Source organism: Lissotriton vulgaris, chromosome 1_1 (genome assembly GCF_964263255.1).
Source record: "Lissotriton vulgaris chromosome 1_1, aLisVul1.2, whole genome shotgun sequence".
NCBI lineage: Eukaryota > Metazoa > Chordata > Amphibia > Caudata > Salamandridae > Lissotriton > Lissotriton vulgaris.
The window spans coordinates 1,345,861,311-1,345,884,342 of record NC_141685.1 but is presented as its reverse complement, the minus strand read 5'-3'; the positions used below and the strand labels follow the sequence as shown (position 1 = coordinate 1,345,884,342).

Below are 23,032 nucleotides of genomic sequence, written 5' to 3'. Positions count from 1 at the left end.
ATAAAAACGCTCCTGGAAAAACCGAAAATGTTAGAAAGTCTGTCTCTAATATATTAAAAAATAATAGAGACCCTTCTTACGAAAAAAAAACGCAATCTTCTCCCAAAAACGACATCTTCATGAAGTACCTGTAAAATAGAAAAAATACATACCCACTGCACACAATACACCCCAACATACAATATTATTAAACACAATACAAAACATTACGTTACATTTCTAACCCTATTCCTACCTCATCAACATACTAACCCAAAACTAGTAAACCAGAACCAAAACGATAACCGTAACTACCGCCTAAAACACATACATCCTACAACTACCAAACAATATAAAACTTACACACACTCCACAAACACCCACACGAAACATATAAGTTATATAAAGTACTTCAAATTAAACGTACCCTTCCACACGTGAAGCAGGCCCCAACTGCGAGCTCTTCCAAATCGAAATGAACCAAAATAACATGGCGCGGTTACAAAATAGGCCCAAACAAACAAATAGTTCCATTTATATTAACATTAAATAACATTGTAAAATTATTTTACACATGTTACAATATACATTATGTAACTATTTTATTTGTTTCAATTAAACAAAAATGTAACGTTGTTATAAAAATGATTCCAATGTACTATATGTTATTTTCAATGACTTTACATTAAATAAACAAACATTTATCTTGTTAAAAATTACTTACATGACTGTATGAATATACAATACTGTTATTAATATTACTATTATTTACTGTTTGTATAAACCAATATTTTACCTAAAAACATTAGCAATGTGTCTGTAAACAATATTATTATTAATATTTTATATATTAATAATAAACATTTATTTCAAAAAACACAAATGTAAATATTATAATAATGTTAACAAAACCTACCTTTTTGTATTAATGTTTATAAATATGTGTACTACAAAAAATGTTTAAAAATACTACCACAATGTTAAAAAATTATTTTAAAAAGTTGTATATGACTTGTCAAATAAATCTTTATTTTTACATTAAAAACTGTGAAATAAACAAAACATGTACACTTAATAAATATTACTTTACTTCAAAATAATTGTAATAAATTATGTTTGAAATCATAATTTTTTGAGACAAATGTACAACTGTGATTAGAATGTAAATATTTTTAATTAATTTCATGAAAATAAAAATGTACAGATAACATTGAAAAATGTAATAAAATTATTTTCTGATTTCTTATTTTATGACGTACTTTTTGACAATAATAAAATATTTAAAACATGCTGTGACTCTAATTAATGTTTTTTAATTACTAACAATTGCAATAATTAATTAATATTGTTATAATAATTTTACCATACAACATGAGTTCAACATAGTTAATATCATTATATTTACTCTCACAAAATACTAAACATTCATATATTAGAATTTACTATTCCCACTGCATCAACTATATATTCTACCAAAATGCTGAACAGTCAACCAAAATAATTTATCATTCCCACTCCACCAAGTATAAACTCAGAGAAGGTGCTAAACCCTTATCCCAAATAAATTATTATTCCAACTCCACCAATTATAAACTTAAGGAAGATGCTGGACACAAAACCCATATAATTTACTATTCCAACTCCACCAACTATAAACTCAGGGAAGTTGCTGGACACTCAAACAATAAATTTACTATTCCCACTCCACCAAGTACAAACTTAGAGAAGGTGCTGGACACAAAACCCATGGAATTTACTATTTCCACTCCACCAAGTACAAAGTCAGGAAAGGTGCTGGACACAAAACCCATATAATTTACTATTCCAACTCCACCAACTATAAACTCAGGGAAGGTGCTGGACAGTCGAACAATATAATTTACTATTCCCACTCCACCAAGTAGTAATTCAGGGAAGGTGCTGGATACCAAACCCATATAATTTACTATTCCCACTCCACCAAGTACAACGTCAGGGAAGGTGCTGGACACAAAACCCATATAATTTACTATTCCCACTCCACCAAGTACTAACTCAGGGAATGTGCTGGATACCAAACCCATATAATTTACTATTCCCACTCCACAAAATACAAACTAAGGGAAGGTGCTGGACAGAAAACCCATACAATTTACTATTCCCACTCCACCAAGTACAAAGTCAGGGAAGGTGCTGGACACAAAACCCATATAAATTACTATTCCCACTCCACCAAGTACAAACTCAGGGAAGGTGCTGGACACAAAACCCATATAATTTACTATTCCAACTCCACCAACTATAAACTCAGGGAAGGTGCTGGACACTCAAACAATATAATTTACTATTCCCACTCCACCAAGTACAAATTCAGGGAAGGTGCTGGACACAAAACCCATATAATTTACTATTCTAACTCCACCATGTATAAAGTCAGAGAAGGTGCTGGACATTCAAACATTATAATTTACTATTCCCACTCCACCAAGTACTAACTCAGGGAAGGTGCTGGATACCAAACCCATATAATTTACTATTCCTACTCCACCAAATACAACCTCAGGGAAGGTGCTGAACACAAAACCCACATAATTTACTATTCCCACTCCACCAATTACAAAGTCAGGGAAGCTGTTGGACACAAAACCCATATACTTTTACTATTTCAACTCCACCAACTATAAACTCGAGGAAGGCGCTGGACACTCAAACAATATAATTGACTATTTCCAATCCAGCAAATACTAAATCAGAGAAGGTGCTGGACACAAAACCCACATAATTTACTTTTCCCACTACACAAAGTACATACTCAGGGAAGGTGCTGGATACCAAAACCATATAATTTACTATTACCACTCCACCAACTACTAACTAAGGAAAAGTGCTGTACAATCTACCTATATAATTTATTATTCCCACTCCACCAAGTATGAACTCGGGGAAGATGCTGGACAATCCAACAATATTATTAACTAATACCACTCCACCAACAACAAACTCAGGTAATGTACTGTACACAAAAGCAATATAATTTACTATTTCTTTTTTTTTAAATTTTATTTTTATTGTAACATTTTAGAAATAAATTTTACAAATTCCAATTTTTTAAACACTCCGCACCCTATACCCATAAAAACCCACATCCAGCTCTTAAATTTTAAAATTAATTTTAATTTTTTTTATAAACAATAAAAACATTTTTAAATGTATAAAAAATAAAATGTATGATTACAAATTTTAACAAAACTGCCCTCACTATTCCCATAAAAACACACATCCCATTCCAAAATTTAAGTTTAAATTTTCAAAATTGTAAATTTTCAATAATTTTTTTTTAATTATAAAAAAATTATTTTTTATTGAAAATTTTACTACAATCCCCACCCTATTCCCCTTAAAACCCACATCCCACTCCTAACTTTTTTTCTAAATGTTTTTACATTTATTTATTTATTTATTTTTAAATAAAATTTTAATTTTAAAAATTCAAATTTTTAAAACAATCCCCACCCTATTCCCTTAAAAACCCACATCCCACTCCTAAATTTTGTTTCTAAATTTTTTTTAAAAAATTTTGATTTTTTTTTTTATAAAAAAAAAAATCAAATGTCACTTTTTTAAAACACTCCCCACCCTATTCCCCTAAAAACCCACATCCGGCTCCTAAATTTTATTATACGTTATTTTATTATTTTTTTAATTTTTATTTTTTATAATAAAAAAATAAAATAAATTCCAAATTCACTTTTTTAAAACACTCCCCACCCTATTCCCCTAAAAAACCCACATCCCGCTCCTAAATTTTCATATACATTTTTTAAAATATTTTTAATAATTTTTTGAATAAAAAAAATGAAAACAATTATAAAAACACTTTTTTAAAATACTCCCCACCCTATTCCCCTAAAAACCCACATCCGGCTCCTAAATTTTATTATACATTTATTTAAATCTTTTTTTTAAAACATTTTTTTATAAAAAAATGTAAAAAACTAAATTCTAAATTCTATTTTTTAAACACTCCCCACCCTATTCCCTGAAAACCCACATCCCGCTCCTAAATTTTATTATACTTTTTTAAAAATAAATATGTGTTTAAATTATTTATTAATAATTACATAATATATATATATTTTAATAACTCAATTTACATATTTAACAATCTAAAAACCAAATATAAGTATTCTTACACTCTATATTTATAATTTCGATATTATAACTTTCTATATTTTTACATTCGATATTTTAACTTTCTATATTTTTACATTGGATATTCTAACACTATATTTTAACATTCGATATTCTGACACTATATTTTTGCATTCGACATTCTGACACTATATTTTTACTTTGGAAAATAATTAATTACTAACATAAACAATATTTTACACACTCGATATTAACTACTCGATATTAATACCTTCGATATTTATTTTAACTATTAAAATCGATATTACTTACCTCGATATTACTTACCTCGATATTATTGCAGACTCGATATTATGTCCATTTGATAAAAAAACTCGATATTTAGACTGCATACCCCACCACGTCCACCATAACCACCACGTCCACCAACACCACATCCACCACCACCACATCCACCACCACCACGTCCACCAACACCACATCCACCATGTCCACCACCACCACCACGTCCACCACCATGACCACCACCACATCTGCCACCACCACCATTTCCTCTACCACCACCATGTCCACCACCACCACGTCCACCACCACCACGTCCACCACCACCATGTCCACCACCACCACCACATCCACCACCACATCCACCACCACCACATCCACCACCACCACGTCCACCACATCCACCACCACCACCACCACTACCACGTCCACCATCACCACCACCACGTCCACCACCACCATATCCACCAAGTTCACCATAACCACATCCACCACCACTACATCCACCACCATGTCCACCACCACCATGTCCACCACCACCACGTCCACCACCACCACCACATCCACCACCACCATGTCCACCACAACCACATCCACCTCCACTACATCCACCACCATGTCCACCATCACCATGTCCACCACCACCACGTCCACCACCACCACGTGCACCACCACTACCACCGCCACCACGTCCACCACCACCGCCACCATCTCCACCACCACCACTACCACCACGTCCACCACCACATCAACCACCACCACGTCCACCACCACATCCACCACCACCACGTGCACCACCACCACGTCCACCACCAACACCACATCCACCACCATGTCCACCACCACCACATCCACCACCACATCCACCACCACCACCATGCCCACCACAACCACATCCACCACCACTACATCCACCACCATGTCCACCACCACCATGTCCACCACCACCATGTCCACCACCATCACGTCCACCACCACCATGTGCACCACCACTATCACGTCCACCACCACCTTCACCACCACCTCCACCACCACGTCCACCACCACATCCACCACCACGTCCACCACCACGTCCACCACCACATCCACCACCACCACGTCCACCACCACGTCCACCACCATGTCCAGCACCACCATGTCCACCATCACCACCATGTCCACCACACCACCACCATGTCCAGCACCACCACCATGTCCATCACCACCACCTGTGATGGGTAAAGTGTCACTGGAGGCCAAGGGTAATAGGAGTGTCAACCCTGGCTGTACAGGGGACATTTAAGGATGCATTGGGTGCGAGAAGATGGGAATAGGAGCTAGAAGTATTACACCAGACCCAAGATACATTTTGAAGAGGCGCAATGTCACAGGGGCTCCTGTAAAAGCACTCGCAGCATCTCTACCTCACAGTGGCATACCAGCACGAGCCACTCACTCAAAACAAGCATTGGCATACCCAATAGGTCTTGCCTTTGGGACCTTATAAGTGTTTAGCCATGCAAAACTTGATGTTGTTGCACCAAGGATATTGTGTTGGATAACTAAACACTTATAAGATCCAAAAGGTGAGACCTATTGGCTATGCCAATGCTTGTTCTCTCTAGGTGAACATCCACGAAGGCTGGAGGTTGAGGGGCTGGCATGAAAAAGTATCACTTACTGAGGTATCCCTCTCTGATATATTCTTTCTCCTCCTCCATACCCAGACCCCTGGACTTTATCACCAGACCAATAGAGTAGAGTTCCTCATCGACTCCTTTCTGAATAAAAAGCCCATTATGTTTGGCTACCAAAAGAGTCATCTACTCCCAGCTAATGCCCACCCCCCTCCCCAACATGTAGGCCGCAGGTTTTCTGCCCAGCATGGCCATCTGGGAAGTGTGGTGTCATTAAGAGGGGGTGTGCTCAAGAGGTAAGTAATCTCTGTAAGATTAAGGCAAGCAGTAATTGTGCTGTTAAGGGAGATTTGGTATTATGTAGTGATTATCTTAAAGTTAAGGTAGGGGGAAATTATGGAACTTTTGTGAATTTCCTCAAATGAGGTGGCCTATGGAGAAAATAAAGTCTCTCAGGAGAGTACATGTTTCACTCTATGGCTCTGAGGACTTGTAAGGTATGACATTAAGGGGTTGGTAAAGAGTAATGGTTTCATTAACATGGGTATGTTTCCATTGGTGTACAGACATGTAATACAGGCAAGCCACATGTGTCCCCTTCCTGTATTACTTTGTACGAATCTAGCTCCTGCAATGACTTAGACACGCAATGCAGAGCTGTGGCGGTAACACATGAGTGTGCACCCTGTGTTAACCAGAGCTGTGCAACGATCCACACCTTCCACTCCTTTGCCACAAGCAGATTGCCCCACAAATGCTATTCATGAATTTGTACATGCAAAGATTATGTGACTCATACTTTGTTTATGGGAGATCCGAGTGACTACAATTGGTAACCTTGAAAAACAGATTTGCTTCCACAGAAAGGGATTGCAAAATCCTTAAAATGTCATTTTTGTAGGGAGCTAGATGATACTGAACTGCCAAATGACTTAATGAACAGTAGTCATAGCTATTTTTATTCAATAATTTCATTTGAGCTTGGCCATGTTTTGTTGTAAATACATCTGATTGCAGTGGAATGTGCACTCCTTTCTCCCTTTTGTGAGCTCGACCTTTGCCTGACAATATTTTCAGGAATTATCCTGTATTTTTTAAAGTTGTGTATGCTCTCGTAGCATGCAAAATAATGTGGTGTTATACAGTACATCTGATGTAAATAAATTATTGATGTCAAATATATATCTAGGCGGGTCATGGTCAAGATTCTGAGGATAACCACTGACTTTGTTAATTAATTAGATTTAGGTTCATTCTAAATACATTTGTCTTAAATGGATATCCTGAATATATGGCATGGATCCGCCCTCTTGAAGCTACACTGGTGACCCCTGATTCCCAAGCAATGGCTGAGGAAATGGATCTCACCTTTTGGACCTATAGGCTTTGCCAATTAAGTTTACAGATGCTGCATAGCATCAGCAAAAAGCAAAATGGAAAGAAAGGCCTAATGACTCGACAGTCATATCATTTTTATGCACACATGCATCACCACGTTTGTGCCCCCTCCACAGAATGACGCAGGGGCCATTTTTCTTTTTTCGATTTACCTTTCCATGATGGCAGGCACCACTTGGATCAGTATTAAAATAATTATTTCTTTTGCACAAAAGTGTAAAATAGAAATACAAAACTCCCACAGGGAGGAGGGGGTAGGGGAGTGGGTGAAGAGAGGAAGGGAATAGCAGTACAAGAGGGAGGGAGTCACACTGGGACAGGAGGAGAAGCACCAGGGCACAAGTTCTATCAAAAGAAGTGGGGGGACTAGCCAAGTAAGACAGTATGCAGATTACCTCATGACGTCATGACATAGCGTTATAAAAGAAATAAAATAGTGCTATTTAAATTATTTGTGTAAATACTGGGACAGACTAACCCATCGGACAGTCTTACAGTGTCTGCATTTATATACAGGGACAGAACAAAGGCAAAAGTATGCCTCTTTCAAGTACCTGTGAAGAGAAGGCAAGCTATATGCCAGATGGCCCCTTAACTTCGGCCCAGCTGGAGGTGAAAAAAGACTCACACCCTGCCTGCACTTTGCTGCTGGGAATGGAAAACAGGCAACATGCAGGTGCTGCTGAACATGTCTCTGTGTCTGAAAATTACACTGGGACAAGTTCAGCATATTTCTGCGGGGCCCAACTTCTTGGCATGGGGGACGGCGTCCACCCTGTGAAAATAGTGGGGGGACGCCGTGTACCTGCATGTACCCCCGACTCAAGCCCTGAGAAGCACACCATAGATAGAGCAACATAAAGCACGGAGGGTTGGGGGACTTGGTGGGAGAGAAGCAAATGGGAGAGAGAGCAGCACACAGGGGGGATACCAACACAGGAAAATGGGGAGAAGCACATGAGGGACAGTAACGCAGAGCGCAGGCAGTGTGGGGGAGAACAGCACGAAAGAGAGAGAAGGAACAGCACAGCAACACAGAGTGCAGGTAGGTAGTTGGCAAGGGAGGACCACATGAGGGAGAGGGATGGAAAACACATGCACTATCACAGAGAGCTTACCCAACAACAACAAAAAGAGCTTCCTCAAAGTGAGTGAGCAGTGAAAGGATTCAGGTCAACCAATCAAAGGGATGGTAAAGATACTATGCTCTAGGTGAGGGACAAACACAAGAAGAGTGACAACAAAGCCAACTATGGTAAGCAAGAGGCGGGCTGGCTTATAATGCCACTGTCAGTTCACAGTAGGTGTTTCCCAAACGGGAGCTTGTGCTGTTGGATAGCCCAGACCTAAGATGCCATTTCCAGGCCTTCCACCTTAAGAGGATCAGGCTGGTTCTACCTTAAAAGAGGACCAGAGAAACCCCGCCTCCTCCCCTGCCAAGCCTTACTCTCCGCCCCACACCAGTGACGCAGCTTTGTAGTATAAGCTGCATCGGGAGGACATCACTGCGAGGAGCCACTGGAAAAGCATCCCAGGGACCGGAGCACTGCTGGAAAGATTAATGAGCTCCCCGAAAAAGAATCACCCTCGACCCCATAGATTCATCTATTTATTTATACCCGGGCGGCTTTGTTTGATCAGAGAGGCAGAAACCTGCATCTTAGTGCGAAACCCCTGAGTGCCAAAGGAATTCTCGCCGGAAGGAGCAGGCTGCAGGTGCGTCTGCCCGGCTTGCGACCTGTTTTTTATCTGCCTTTTCCAGAACAGAGACTTGATTGCCAATTATTTTTGGTTGCTTTCTGAAATATTCGAACCATCCCCGCCCGAGCAGGTCGCGGCATTCATTCCGAAAAGGTAGACAGCCTGCCGATCACCCACACCCTGACGGCTGAGCCGAGCAAAAAGACATATTTATTTATTTATATATAGATATTTACACGTAAAAAAAAAGCTGCCGCTATATTTTTGCATCCCTCCTTCCCGTCGAGCGCAGGACCGGTCTGCCCTTCCCAGCCAGGATGGCCGAGGCCAACGAATGCAGCATCAAGGTGCTTTGCCGGTTTCGCCCGTTGAACCAGTCGGAAATAGTGCGAGGGGACAAATTCATCCCTGCCTTCCAGGGGGACGACTCGGTCATTCTAGGGGTAAGTTGCGGGTGACTTATGCGAGCATGCCCTGTCTGTCTCCCTTTCTGCTGCAGTTCTTGGGGGGGAGGTGTAGGGGAAGAGGAGGAAGGCGCAGGAACGAATGCCACTTTGAACTTTTACCTGCATGCGCCGCCAGTGAAATAATTTGACACGATCAGTATTCATTTTCGCTTTCTTTCAGAGGCTTGTGATTTAGGGTTGTTGTAACGGGTGCCCAGCTAACTGGCACGCCTGTTTGTTTCCAGGACATGTATTCTTGTTCCTCGTTCCTTGTTTTCCTTCTAGACTGGTCTGTTTTTGCATCGGTGGCTAATGCTTGGCTATGGTTGTTTCATTGCCACAAATCTGTGTCTGTGCAGATCGCAGGTTTCCAGTGCAGTAAGCGCAGTACCCCCGCCGGCTGGTGCATCTTCTAAGTGACTGGGTGTGGCTTGGGCAGGCTGCCCGTGACAGCGTTCAGCGTATATTTCTTTTTCTCTAGAAGCAGCGAGCGCATTTCTTTACACAAGAAGCCTGCGCCCTTCTTTCCACCCCAAAGGATCGAACCAAAGTTCTTCCTAAACACGATGTTCTGACCGTCTTTATGTCTAAAGTCTATTCGTTGATTTGATTTCCTTAGTGGGTTTCAAAAGACACCAGCCGTGCTGCATCGCCGATCTGCCCTCTCTGGGGCGAGCGCGCAGGCGTCTGCTTCGGCATCCAGTCATCAGGCATTCAGCCTCTAGCCAGGAGGCCTGCAGGCAAGAGCGGCACTGCAGTGCCAGGGAGGGGAATATTTAACAACAAGGGGTGGTGATGGACAGAGTTTCCGAATTAAGCAGACCACTCTCACCCAGTCAAGAGATCAGGGCTAGATCCAACACCGTTTTTTAGCTCACTGCACCATCCCAGCTCAGAACCTGGCTATATGCAAATTAGTCTGTTCCTGTCCCATTGCATGATGGGAACAGGGCAAACCAAACTACCAAGCCAATTCTTACACTGGGAAGGAAAGAAGCAGTCCGTCTTCGGCTGTCAGGTGGACAATCCTACATACTGGAAGTTTTGTAAGGGTCTTCCTACTTTTTCTCGTTCCGTCCTGCCTAGAAAATTCGATAAATCAATCATTGTGTATGAAAAGGGAGGCAAGCAATTTATGCTACCGCCTCACAAAACATATGTACAGAGTCACAATTTGTCCTGAGTTTATTCACCTTCATAAAGATCATAAGACTGGCATAACTTGCTGCCACTTGGGTTTGGATCGAAGTGTTGCAACCTTACACTTGCTAAGGATTGGGTGTTAGTGTTTACTATTTAGTCCTTGGTAATAGTGGCTAATTCACTGGACAAAAAAGTCCTGCACAGGCAGGCAGCAGTCCCCAGGCAACTCGCAAGAATAAGGCATATGTGTGATCGGTTTCCCTCTAGGTAAGACTCTGAAAAGGTGAGTTAGGGCAGGGGGTGTCAATGAAAGAAGAATCGGAGCATAGTAAGAGGGGTCAGAAGGTACCAGTAAGAGCGAGACGACATATATAGCAGTGAGGGACACATCATAGGGACAACACTGAAGCAAGGATTAATAAGGTAGCAAAGCGAGAGAGGTTGTACGATAATCTATGGTTTTGAAGAAATCTTGAACCCCACTTGGGCCACCAAGCAGTATGTATGTATTTTGATTTCCTGGGTCCTATTGGCTTTATCCTCCTGGGGCTTGAAGGACATGCCCCTGCAACCCATGTTCTTCTGCACAGACAGGCAAAATGAGCGCCTAGTAGAGCTAAGTGCGATAGAGTCAAAATCTGTCCACTCGAGCCACACCCCTACACTGTTCAGTTCCTTTAGATTAGGCCACCAAATAAGGTGGCAGACAGCAATACATTTTCTTTACAGTGCCCTAGCCAACAACCTAGATTAGCAGACTATCCAACCAGGTATGAAATCACTGGATAAACTATTCAGATAAACACTTTAGCTCACATCCTGGTCCAGTCAAGGAGAATGGCGTGAAAGCCATTTGCTATAAGTGTTCAACTTTTTAAATGCATAACATTATTTTGAGAAGCCTGATGAAGAACTAGCAAGGCCTTCCACTATTGGATGGAATAGTAGATATTTTGTATTATTGCGGCTAGTCATCAAATGGCTGCGAGGTAGAAGGATGATGCAAAATTTTCTTTTAGTGTACAGTATGGATGAAATCGACTTCACTCATACAATTGATATTGTTAATGGTTCTTCCATGCAATCATCCATCAAGAATGATTTAGCATGCTACTCACAGGGAGTTATTTTTCTAATTTCCCTTCTCACGATGATCAGAAATCTATTGGTGAAGGATGTTGATAAATCTCTTTGACTTTCAATATCACTTACCCTGACATAAGTTACTATTCCATTATTATATACGTTTTGTATACAATTACATGCCTGGACCACAAGCTTATTTGAAAGATATAGATGGATCTTTCGATAGGACGCTGCTTTTATACCTACGCCTTGACCTTTTGCACATATGGGTTACCTTTCCTAATACAAATGACTGGTCACCTCACCTTTGTGTATGTCCCTGCGACCATATTTATGCCCAGTCGACTATTCATGTTGGACTGTTTTGCAAGTATTATAGCATAATTAGGAAAAAGTGGATCCTTCCAATTTTAAGACAGTTTGAACTCAGACAATGTCGCCCTGCTTTCATCAAACTGCAACTGTTGGCAGATAGATCACAGACTGTGCAAATTGCGAAATTTCTGAAATTGATGGTCAAAACTAGGAAAACAATGGATGATTTTCAAATATCTTGTAATTATTTACATTTTATACTGCAAAATGTTATGCTGTCACTTATGTGCTTTTATGGTTAATTGATTTTATACCGAATAAAGCGTATTCTGATTCTGATTCTATACAATTACAACTGATTACTATGTGATGTATTATTGTTTACAATTTTTGACTACTGAATAGTTCATCTTAAAGGATTTCTCTATTTACAGTAATATCACATATTGACACCTATCTTCCATTGCCCATTTGTCTCCTTCCTCTTTCTCTAATCTTTAATAACATTTTTATATTATTCGATATGTATAACGGCTGCCTTTGTTCAAAACAAAGGAGATGTTCAACAGTTAATGCAATATAATCATTAGTGTATCATCATTTTTGGGTTAAACTCTTTTTGTATGTTGACAACTCATATTTGTTTGTTTTTCATTCAGTAAAACAATTCTGAAACATTAAAAAGGAACTTACATACTGTTCAAAATAGGATGGGGCTGTCAAGGTGGCGTGCCTTATGGTAGTGTCAGGGGGTGATGGTGAACGTTAACTTTAAGTTCTTGCTTTGAGTTGTGATTGGTAGAGGTGAGTGGAGGGCGTGATTTGAAGTGAGTGTCATGGGAGAGTCATTTGACTGGCAATCTGGCTCTTAATTAGATGTGTCATAAAAGTGATTCATATGATAATTTAACAATTAGTACTAAATCAATGTAACCTGTTTGAAAAGTACTCTCTTTTTACCAACTTCGGGACAATGAAAGACGGAATCATCAAATTGTCAGGTCAGGAGCTTGAATCTCGAATGAATTCAACAACTCGTGTTGCAGCAGATGCGTAATGAAATGCTGGGCCTCAGGCTTCCTCGCTCTTGGGGCTCTTAGGTTTGTGCCTTCACACCAGCAGCCTAGCTTTGCTTGGATCACTTCTGTCTATAGCAGAGGATAAAAGGGAGCTACAGACATATCCCTCCATTGTTTTTTTTGTTGTTGTTTTTTTGCAGAGTTTTATATAGCGCAAACTTGACCCGAACCGAACTGGGTATCAGAGCGCTTTACATAGCACCAGTTACGTTACACAAGGACACATTGTTTCCAGGGCCGGACTGGGAACCAGAACCGGCCCTGGCAAAGTGCTCAGCCGGCCCCCCTCCCCCCCTCCGGGAAGAGGGGGGTGGGGGCGGTGCGACCGCGCTCTGTGCCAGGGCCGTTTTTCTGCCGTTTTTGTTACAGGGCCGTTTTTGCAGCATAACGGCCCTGTAACAAAAACGGCCCCCAGGGGCCCAAAACCGGCCCCCAACCATGCGGCCCACCGGGGGATTGCCCGGTGCCCGCAACAGCCAGTCCGGGCCTGATTATTTCATTTACACATTCGTATCGCCCTTCATTCGCTGAGTAGCCCATTTGTGCCACTGTGTAAGGAAACAAGTATTTGCTAAGCCTTTAGGACCTATTGGATTTGTCCACGGTATTAGCCATGCCCCACATTATTATATGTGATGTGCTGTGCAGCATGGCTAAAAAACATGAAAACGCCTACCTTGCCAACTGCATCGTTTTGTAGGTGCCCGCACCAGGCATGTACACACCTACAAAATGACACTAGTATTTTTTTTTTTGGTTCACCAATTCAAGTTGATCAGTTAAAATAAAAATAAAAAGCAACGCGAGTGGGTGGTGTAAAGAATGCAGGTGGGGTAGAATGCAGATGGGGGAAGCAACACAGTGGGTGGAATCACAGAGGGTGGGGAAGCAACAGGAAGGCAGGGGAAGCAGCATGGAGGGTGGGCGGGAGCAACACGGGGTGGAGAAAAGGCAAAAACTAACTTGGATGGTGCAGGTGAGGGGTAAACAACACAGAGGGTGTAGGGAGGGATGCAAATGGAGACATAGCTATGTGGAGGGGCTGAAGTAAATGAACAAGAGGGTACAACGCGGAGTTAAAGCGCACTGGACGGTGGCTTCAATGGCGTAGCTATATAAGAGTGAAAGCATACATAAGAGCGGCATGAAGGACAAAGAGGTGGAAACTGACATTTTTTTAAGGATATGAAAAGAAATGTGCTGAGAGAAGAGGCAAACATGCTGAATGATAAACTGACTTGCATTCTCATCTAATGTTTATGAAAAGAAATGCACTGGGAGAAGTGGGAAACACAGAGAACGAGGGACATGCATTCACTCCTATAGAGTGCTTTTAGGGAAGAAAAAAAGTTCCCTAAAAGCAGACATTTGTGGAAGGATTAAAAAGGTCAATCAGAAAGGTGGTAAACAGTTTATGTGCCACGAGAGGGACAAAGATTAGATGGATGAGATAAAACAAATAAAAACATTGAATAGACAGCTAGATAAGAGTGACAAAACGTCAGTGGAAAACAGTGGGTGGAGTTGCTTTCCAGGCCAGCTACTGACATGTCCCTAATAAGTCTTATGCAGCCAGGCAGCTGTTCTGTCTGGCAGATTTCGACCTAAAAAGACCTCTTCGTCAACTAGATGTGTCATCAGCTGAATGGAGACATAGATGGGCTGACAAAACAATACACTGACTGTACCAGACTTTTGTGTAAGTTGTGCACTTTGCTTCATTATTTCATACTACTAGTGGGATAAGGAGACGTTTTTAGACTTCAGTGATTCTTTTCGGTTATTTATGTGTGTATTTAAGGAGTTTTGTATAGTGTCATTTAATGACTTCAGAGCTCTGTATTTGCAACTGATTCTATGCTTTGGGAATCAGAGGTGAGTTCGAGTCCAGGTGTTGATGAGGATCCCTGTCTGACATTCTTCATTATAGTTCCTTTGTGCAAGATGTTAAACTGAAAGCGGGATGGTATCATTCCAGTTATGGGCCTTCCTCTGAAACATGTAGTTTGATTCTTTCCTGAGGCTTGGATTCAATGTGTTCCATTATATGGGATATGAATTTCTATGATTGTGCCCCATGTTCCGTCCGATTATACGCTTTTTGATAATTAGTTGCGGGGATGCAGAGTTGGGGATCCCTTTAGGCATTCAATCAGGCTATGAGTTTTTGCACGTGCATGCACCTTTTGCCCCAGTATTGTCTATAGCAGTTAATGTAGTTAAAGACTAGCCATATGTGAGCGTGTATCCTCAAAGGAGAGTAAGGCAACCTGGGTTTGGAAGTTTTGCGTACCAGGAATGCGTTGCTTTGGGAACCTAGGGTCCACAATGTTCCATTCGCCTGATTGCGTCATCATCAAGGCTCTCAACAAAGCCACCATCATGTGAGTGGAGGATACTTTGAAGAAGGAAGAGTTGCAGGTTGATGATCTTGATACCCAGATTGACTTGGGCATGAATTTGTCATCTGGCTGTTCGAGCAGTATCAGCCCCCCCCCCCCCCCCCCCCCCCAAGCGCCTTGAGACCCTCCGAGTAAGTAGTGCGCTCTATAAATGTCTTGATTGATTGATTGATTGATCTGTGTCAAAAAAGACTCCTGTGTGCCTTACTTTTAAAGTTGTGAGAGATTGCGGGCCTAGACTGAAAAGCGACTTAAATGGTAGAGCGTTGATTTCTTTTCCACCCACCACCAGGACATCAATCTTGGTTCATTTCAAACATAGGAAGTTATGCTTCCTCTACTGGTGTATGTGGTCGCGTGACTGAATCGTCTGAGCTCTGGTGTCCTTCTAGACTAAGGGGTGTTCACTATTAGTTCATAGAGACTGCATCAGTGGTAGGCTTTCTAGATACATTGTTGGAGCTCATCAGGTGATTATATCATGGTTCATACAAGAGCCAGACATACATTGGAAGTGAACCGATGCTCTCTGAAGCTTGAAGCGATGCAAACTTGGCAACATACACCAATAGTAGTTCCCCCATTAGGTGGAGAACATTGACAAGAACATCAGTCTAGCGATTGCACTCTATTTCGCCAGGTAAAAAGTCTGCATTGTAGCAAACTCGATGAACCTTGGCTCGGATGGCTTCTAACCACATGCTTAAATGGAGCCAGAGCTTTCTTTCTCTTTTGCATTATTTATGAATCATAATGTTCACAGTGCAGAATTTCACTTGTACTGCGTGCCTTGGTTATGTCTTGACTGAACAATATTTCCAGGATGTGCTCTAATGTGCTCTGATGGAAGCAAAACAGGTCAGAATTTGCTGTCACTCTTTCCAAGCAGGTTTGAACGATATTTAACAAATAAAGGGGAGCTATAGAGGTAAATACATCAAGGGCGCCCTCCACTCAGACCATTCAATCATAACAACAGTCATTTGTAACTATGACACACTTAATTCTTAAATCATGCCCCCCTCCCTTTTATTTTTCATTTAGGAAGGAAACAGTTCTAGTATTTACCGAGAAACACCCCCAATGTGTGAGCTACAATTAAAAAGACAGGTCCTGTGCCTAGGGATAAACTATAACATATGTATTTGTAAAGAAAGTATATATAAAGATATACAAAATATAGGAATTGCCTCACATAAGCAAACACCCTGGAGCTAACTGGCAGGTTCTCATCAATTTGCTCACTTTGTCATCATCTGCAACTTTTCTTATTTATATGGAGATATGGAGGAGCCAGCAACCAAACCAAATCAGAAGAATGCTTTCTGTGTTATCTATATAACCTTAATGTGTATCGCACACATCTCAATAAACCTCATATGGCCCTCAAATAAAGAAGAAAAAATTCTTCCTCACAAGAAAAAATATTAAAAATTAGTTGTGTGTGGTATGTAGCAAACGTCTTTAATTTACATGCCCACCTTCGTGATTAAAAACAACATACTAAGTTTAGACCATATTAAGAAGAAAGGCTGACATGTTTCATTGCCACCCTTTACTTACTGGAAACTTCATCAGGGCATAAGAGACATGTTTCACCCTTGTGTGCACCGGACCTGTGTATTAAAAGAGATTAAAAGGAGGACAGACAACCCAGCAGACATATATGAGTCAAATCATGTACATGATGGCCCGCAACCAGTATTTCAGGTGAAGAATGGGGATAATTACCATATGGCCATCTGGTCAGGATTTGTTGTCACTTTTTCCAAGCAGGCTTGAATGACATTTTATCAATCCAAAATCTGTGGCACTCTAAGTAAAATTGTGCTTGCTTTTTTCCATTTTCTGGCTCAGTGTGTTGGCTTCTTTAACAATCCATTTCTTAAAGGCGGTATCTGAATATAGACATTTCAATGGGCAAAACTGAAAGTGGTTGGTAGATTGGGGTCTTCTGAAGAAGTATCCACCCAGAGATACGGTTTATGTTTTGCAAATGGGTTGGAAATGTAACAATGTGCAAAGGAGAAACCAGGTGCCTTTCAATGAAAATATACTAACATTTGAAAGAGCAGGCCAATAGATTATTCCTTCTTCATCTAATTATTCATCACTTCAGAATATAATCACATTTTCTATTTTTTGTTGCCACGAAGAGGGTCATCTGTCTGTTTTTTACTGGGCATTACGCAAATATTATAATACTAGCAGCCCGTCCCGACGTTGTCCGGGTATGAATTGCTGCCGGCAAGTAGTATATTGTTTTGTAGGATTTTGTTTTGATAGCATTTCTTATCTGTGACAGGCCTGTGAAACGCTCCGATTCACAGTGCACTGGTGATGCACTTAAGAGTGCACGTTCAGTAGTGTGTGAACTCGAGTTTCCCTACTTTATTTTTCCTTGCAATATTATATAGTGCGAACTCGACAACATGGCATGAGCACAATTTACATTACAGAAGAACACATTCATTTGTGGTCGCAACGGGGAGACAAAGCGATTTGCCTGGAATCACAGGATGTTGAGCTGATGCAGAGATTCGAACGTAGCTTCCCAGCTCTACAGTTCGCAATTCTAGAACTTGTGGCGGGAGGTGTGTCTAAAAGTTTATGTCTGTGCTGGCCATCAATGAGAGAGACCTGTGCATTTTTCAAATGGGTGGTGAAAAAATATGAGTATGTTGCTGGAGATGTGGGCCGCCGTACCACCAATGTACTTACCGGGGGAGGGTAAACACCTATTATTCCGCAACTTTCTTTCTCCATACCATCACTCCGCATACTTTCATTAAGAAAGTACCATGAATCCGCAATGCCATTATAACGCATGGCATTACATTTGATATGCTTTTACCACGCATACATTTACAACGAAATTCGTTGTAAATGCATGAATGGTAAAAGCATGATTTTTTTAAATGTTTGGATAAGGTAAGTATGGGTATAGGGGTATATGTTTTGGGGTAGTGAGGTATTTGTTTTGGGGTATTTTAAGGGTTCAGATATAGTTTTGGGTTATGGGGTATAGGGCTAGTTTTAGGGTTTAGGGATAGGCATGGGTTTTGGGGTACAGGGGTATTTTTAGGGTTCAGTGCTAGGTTTGGGTTTTGGGGTATAGGGGTATTTTTAGGGTTCAGGGGTAGGTTTGGGTTTTGGGGTACAGGGGTATTTTTAGGGTTCAGGGCTAGGTTTGGGTTTTGGGGTACAGGGGTATTTTAGTGTTCAGGGGTAGGTTTGGGTTTTGAGGTACAGGGTTATTTTTAGGGTTCAGGGCAAGGTTTGGGGTTTGGGGTACAGGGGTATTTTTAGGGTTCAGGGGTAGGTTTGGTTTGGGGTACAGGGGTATTTTAAGGGTTCAGGGCTAAGTTTGGGTTTTGGGGTACAGGGGTATTTTAGGGTTCAAGGGTAGATTCGGGTTTTGGGGTACAGTGGTATTTTTAGGGTTCAGGGCTAGGTTTGGGTTTTGGGGTACATGGGTATTTTTAGGGTTTAGGGATAGTTTTGGGTTTTGGGGTACAGGGTATAGTTATAGGGTTGAGATGGGTTACTGTTTAAGGGTGTTGGGGTATTTTAAGGAGTAAGGGTGGGTTATGATTATGGGGTGCAGGGGTATTTAAAGGGAGCAGGGTGGGATTAGCACACAATGTGATACATGGCATGAAGGGCGGAACATACCACACGCCCCCAGCGTTTGTCACGCCCCCAGCACACTCCCACAGCACAACGCAGACACGCCCACAAGGGACTACTTTGCTGGAACGGTTCTTTTACCTTTTAAATGTATATGGTGGGCGTCTGCATAGCCTATGTCCTTCTGCTGCAACTGCCCTTTCCAACGCTGTATTGGGTGTTGTGATTGGTGCTGTGGTTCCTGGGATTACCACCTCAAAAGTTTGGGCTCTCTCTTTATTATATTAGTATGGATCAAGTCACTGTACTCTCTAAATAGACACAAGGATGTTCATGCTATTTCATGGAGAGGCTCTGTTTCTAAATGTTTTCTTGCTTACAAATCAGGTATGCCTTGTATTCTCAAACCATAATCCATGTTCTGAGTTTATCATAATGGTAATTTCCTTCTGTCGCCAAAAAGAAGCAGAAGTAGGATGTATTAGGTGCTTCAAATCATTATGTCAGTAACAACATTACAAATGTGAACAGGGGGTGGGAGGGAAAACTAAATTAAACAACTTACTTTCACCTGCGACCGCCGCCTCAGTGCTTCTCTCCTGATGCTGGCCACTCTGCACACACTACCAGGGGAAATCACAGCGCTGCTCTCATGCTGGTAATATTTACCAGCATGAGAGCAGCGCTGTGCTTGGCCTGAGCGGGCTGATTTGATACTCGCTCAGGCACAGGAAGCCTGCAGCTTTTCCCCAAACCGGCTGTACAACACAGATGGGTTGGAGAAACCAAAGTGCGCATGTCGGTTTGGCCAGCCTAAGACAGCCGGCCAAAGTGACATGCGCACTTACAAGTGCCCACCACTCCTCCCTACTGTGACGCTCCGTCACGATGGCCCCACCCCAACCTAACCTTGGCTGGTATTGGTAGGGTTAGGAAAGAAAAAGAAAATTATAATAAAATAGTTTTGTTATCATTTTATTTTTCAGTGGGGTAACGCTCCTCCACCATTTAGTACATGACAGCACAAAATTATCTAGTGGGACTAAGAACAAGAGATATTATTATTAAACTCAGTGGTAATCATTTTACCATCCTTTGTGTGACTGAAAGGTTTGGTTCGAAACCTACAAGCAACATGTAGAAAGCGTCTTTAATAAAAAAAGTATTTTTATTAATTTTTAGCATTGTACTTTTGACAGCCCATTTCTATCATCATCAACAATTTAGTTCCTCGACACAGTTTTGGAATACAATATGTTCCATCAAGCAGATGCGGATAACAACATATATACTGTGGTGTATTGATATGCAATCTGGTGTGAGTGTTCTGACAGTTCATACCCGTACATGAAGGATAAGGGGTACTTGACAAGAGGCAAACTTGAGTAAACGTGATAGCAAAAAGAAAAGGTAATAACATTTTCTGGGTCTACTCTACACGCCGCGTGTGCGTTTAAGGTGTTTACCGGGTGGGGGAAGGTGCAACTCATCTCTCTCCAGTGCATAGTTATGGCAGGTTGAGCAAGCACCAGTGCCAGGTCCAGGAAACTGACGCTGACTCTCCGCGCCTCAGGCATGTGTATAGGTCCATCAGGCATGTCCCCACAGTATAGTGGTCTGTTCTGCCCACCAGTCTCGAGAGATCAGCTGTAATTGATTGCCAAAAGTTTGCTATTGTCACATAAGCCCATGTCATATGAATACAATCTGCATCCAACAGTGCCCACCTAGGGCACTTCTTGTTGTCTGTACCAGCCATGACGTTACGCTTGTGTGTTGTGTGGTAGGTGGTGTAAAAAATTGACCTCTGTATATTTAAACCAATGTTCCTGGGCACCTAATAAAGAAGTTCCAGCACTGCAGCTTATTCCTTGTCCTGTCGCTCCCTCCATATTTCGACTTCCCAATAGGGTCTCAGCTTCGTCAAAGTATTCCTAGTCATGGATTGGAGGGATCTGTAAAGCTATGCTATCAGCTTACCGCCACTCCCAAAGGTAGACAAGACCTGCACTGTCTCGTGCATTGGTGATTCAGTGTTGTATCCCTCTGTAGGGCCCCCGGAGACCATCGTAGAGTAGCAGGAACCAAGAACTGGGACTCCAGCAAAGCTCCGGGTCAGCTATGCTGTCAAATTCATTGCGTTTCCGGTCCTCATAACAGTCGCACACCATGTGAATTCCCATCTCCTTCCACATCTGCATTCGGTGAGCCATAATGTACCCACCCCTGGGGCAATGGATGCCCACCAGAAGGAGTTCTGGCGCATACAACTGAGTGCCTGGTGCTCTTCGGGCTAGATCTTCCCACAACGTAATGCAATCCTAGGAGGTTTAGGTGTCCAGAGGCTCTCATTTTAAAATTCAATAGCATATCGAACAATACACCTTTCTGTCTCTCCTCGCCTATGTTGCTCAATTATGCCTTCCCGTGATTGTCAAGCCATCTAGCCAGTCACGGCAATTGTGCTGCAAGATAGTACAGTTCGAAATCTGGAGCCCCAATCTGGCCCTCCTGCAGTAGGCTCTGTAGAACGGTTAGGGCTACCTCTGCCGACCTCCATCCCTTATCAGCTCCTCAGCAACACATAAAGTGTTTTAACCCAGGATTGGGGTAGCCATATCAGAAGGTTCGCAAAGTGATTTAATAGTCGCAGGAGCATTACTATTTTTGACAGCGTGAGTCGGGCCATTATGGACAGTTCAATTAAACGCCAAATGCCTACACTGCCCTTCAGAGCACACAGCGCTCCTCCCAGATTCTACCCCCCCCCCCCCCAGGTATCCTCATCTTTGTGGATTATATTCAGTCCCATGTAGCAAAAAGGAAAGGGGTTCCAACTTGATGCTCACCCATAATACTGCAGGCGAGCCGTGCACAGTTCTGGGGATTCAGAAATACACATATTTTGGACCAGTTGGTCCATAGACCAGAGTTTCTACACAGGTCCTCAAACAGCTTCATGCTCAACTCAACACCCTCCCCAGAATCTCACAGGAACAGAAGGATGTCATCCCCATAAAGTGAGACAGTGTATCACCATCATGCAGAAGAATACCACTTCCTTGGCCCTCCTTTCTTGCTATGCTGGCAAATGGTTCTATTACCAACGCGAAGAGCATAGGTGACAGAGGGCAGCCCTTTTGCATCCCTGAGGACATTGAATGACTCAGATATACATTAGCCTGATTGGACCTGGGCCGCTATGGAGATTAGAGTAGCTCATCTAATCCATAGCGCCATATGTTCCAACGCTGCATACAGGTAATCCCTCTGGACCGTATTAAACACCTTTTGCCGGTTCAGCAAGAACACAACTGCATCCAGGTTTACGCCTGCAGGCAGCTACATACAGAGAGTTGAAGATGGCACCGAATCCACTGTGCTATCTTACAGGCTTGCAGATCTGTATGAATCCCTTTGTTATGAAATGAAGATGCAGAGCTTGATACCATGGTATTTTAGTGATTCATTTCAATGCAGGCTATCCAATGGCATTAACTGTAGCCAGCTGGCCTCACAAGTACATACAGAGCAGGGTGTTGCTTAACCTCTTTTAGAAATCCAGATAATGTCGTCAGTGAGGGCTCAGCTAAGGTCTGCTGGAGAAAGTTTTTTTCAAAGATTCCCTCACCAATAAAGCTGTCCTTTTGTTAAGACTCACAATGCTGATAGGATGCATCCATTGATGTAATACTGGGAGACATCTTCAGTCTCCTGGGGCCATATTTCTCGGTCAGGTGCATCTTCTTAAGGCTTCGGCTAATGGATTTGCCAGTCCATTTAAAATAGCAGAGTTATCCAGCTCTGAAGCTCGCTGACGGTTG

The 23,032-nt window shown here is 41.9% G+C and overlaps 1 protein-coding gene across 1 annotated transcript in view; it reads left to right on the top strand.

Annotated features, from left to right (window-relative positions):
* The first annotated feature begins 8,861 nt into the window (after positions 1 to 8,861).
* Positions 8,862 to 23,032, top strand: part of KIF5A (kinesin family member 5A) — a 660,796-nt gene continuing 646,625 nt past the window's right edge. Inside the window, exon 1 of the mRNA XM_086966580.1 lies at positions 8,862 to 9,550. Within this exon, the coding sequence (XP_086822706.1) occupies positions 9,425 to 9,550 (126 nt within the window). The 5' untranslated portion in view covers positions 8,862 to 9,424. The remainder of the gene's footprint in view (positions 9,551 to 23,032) is intronic.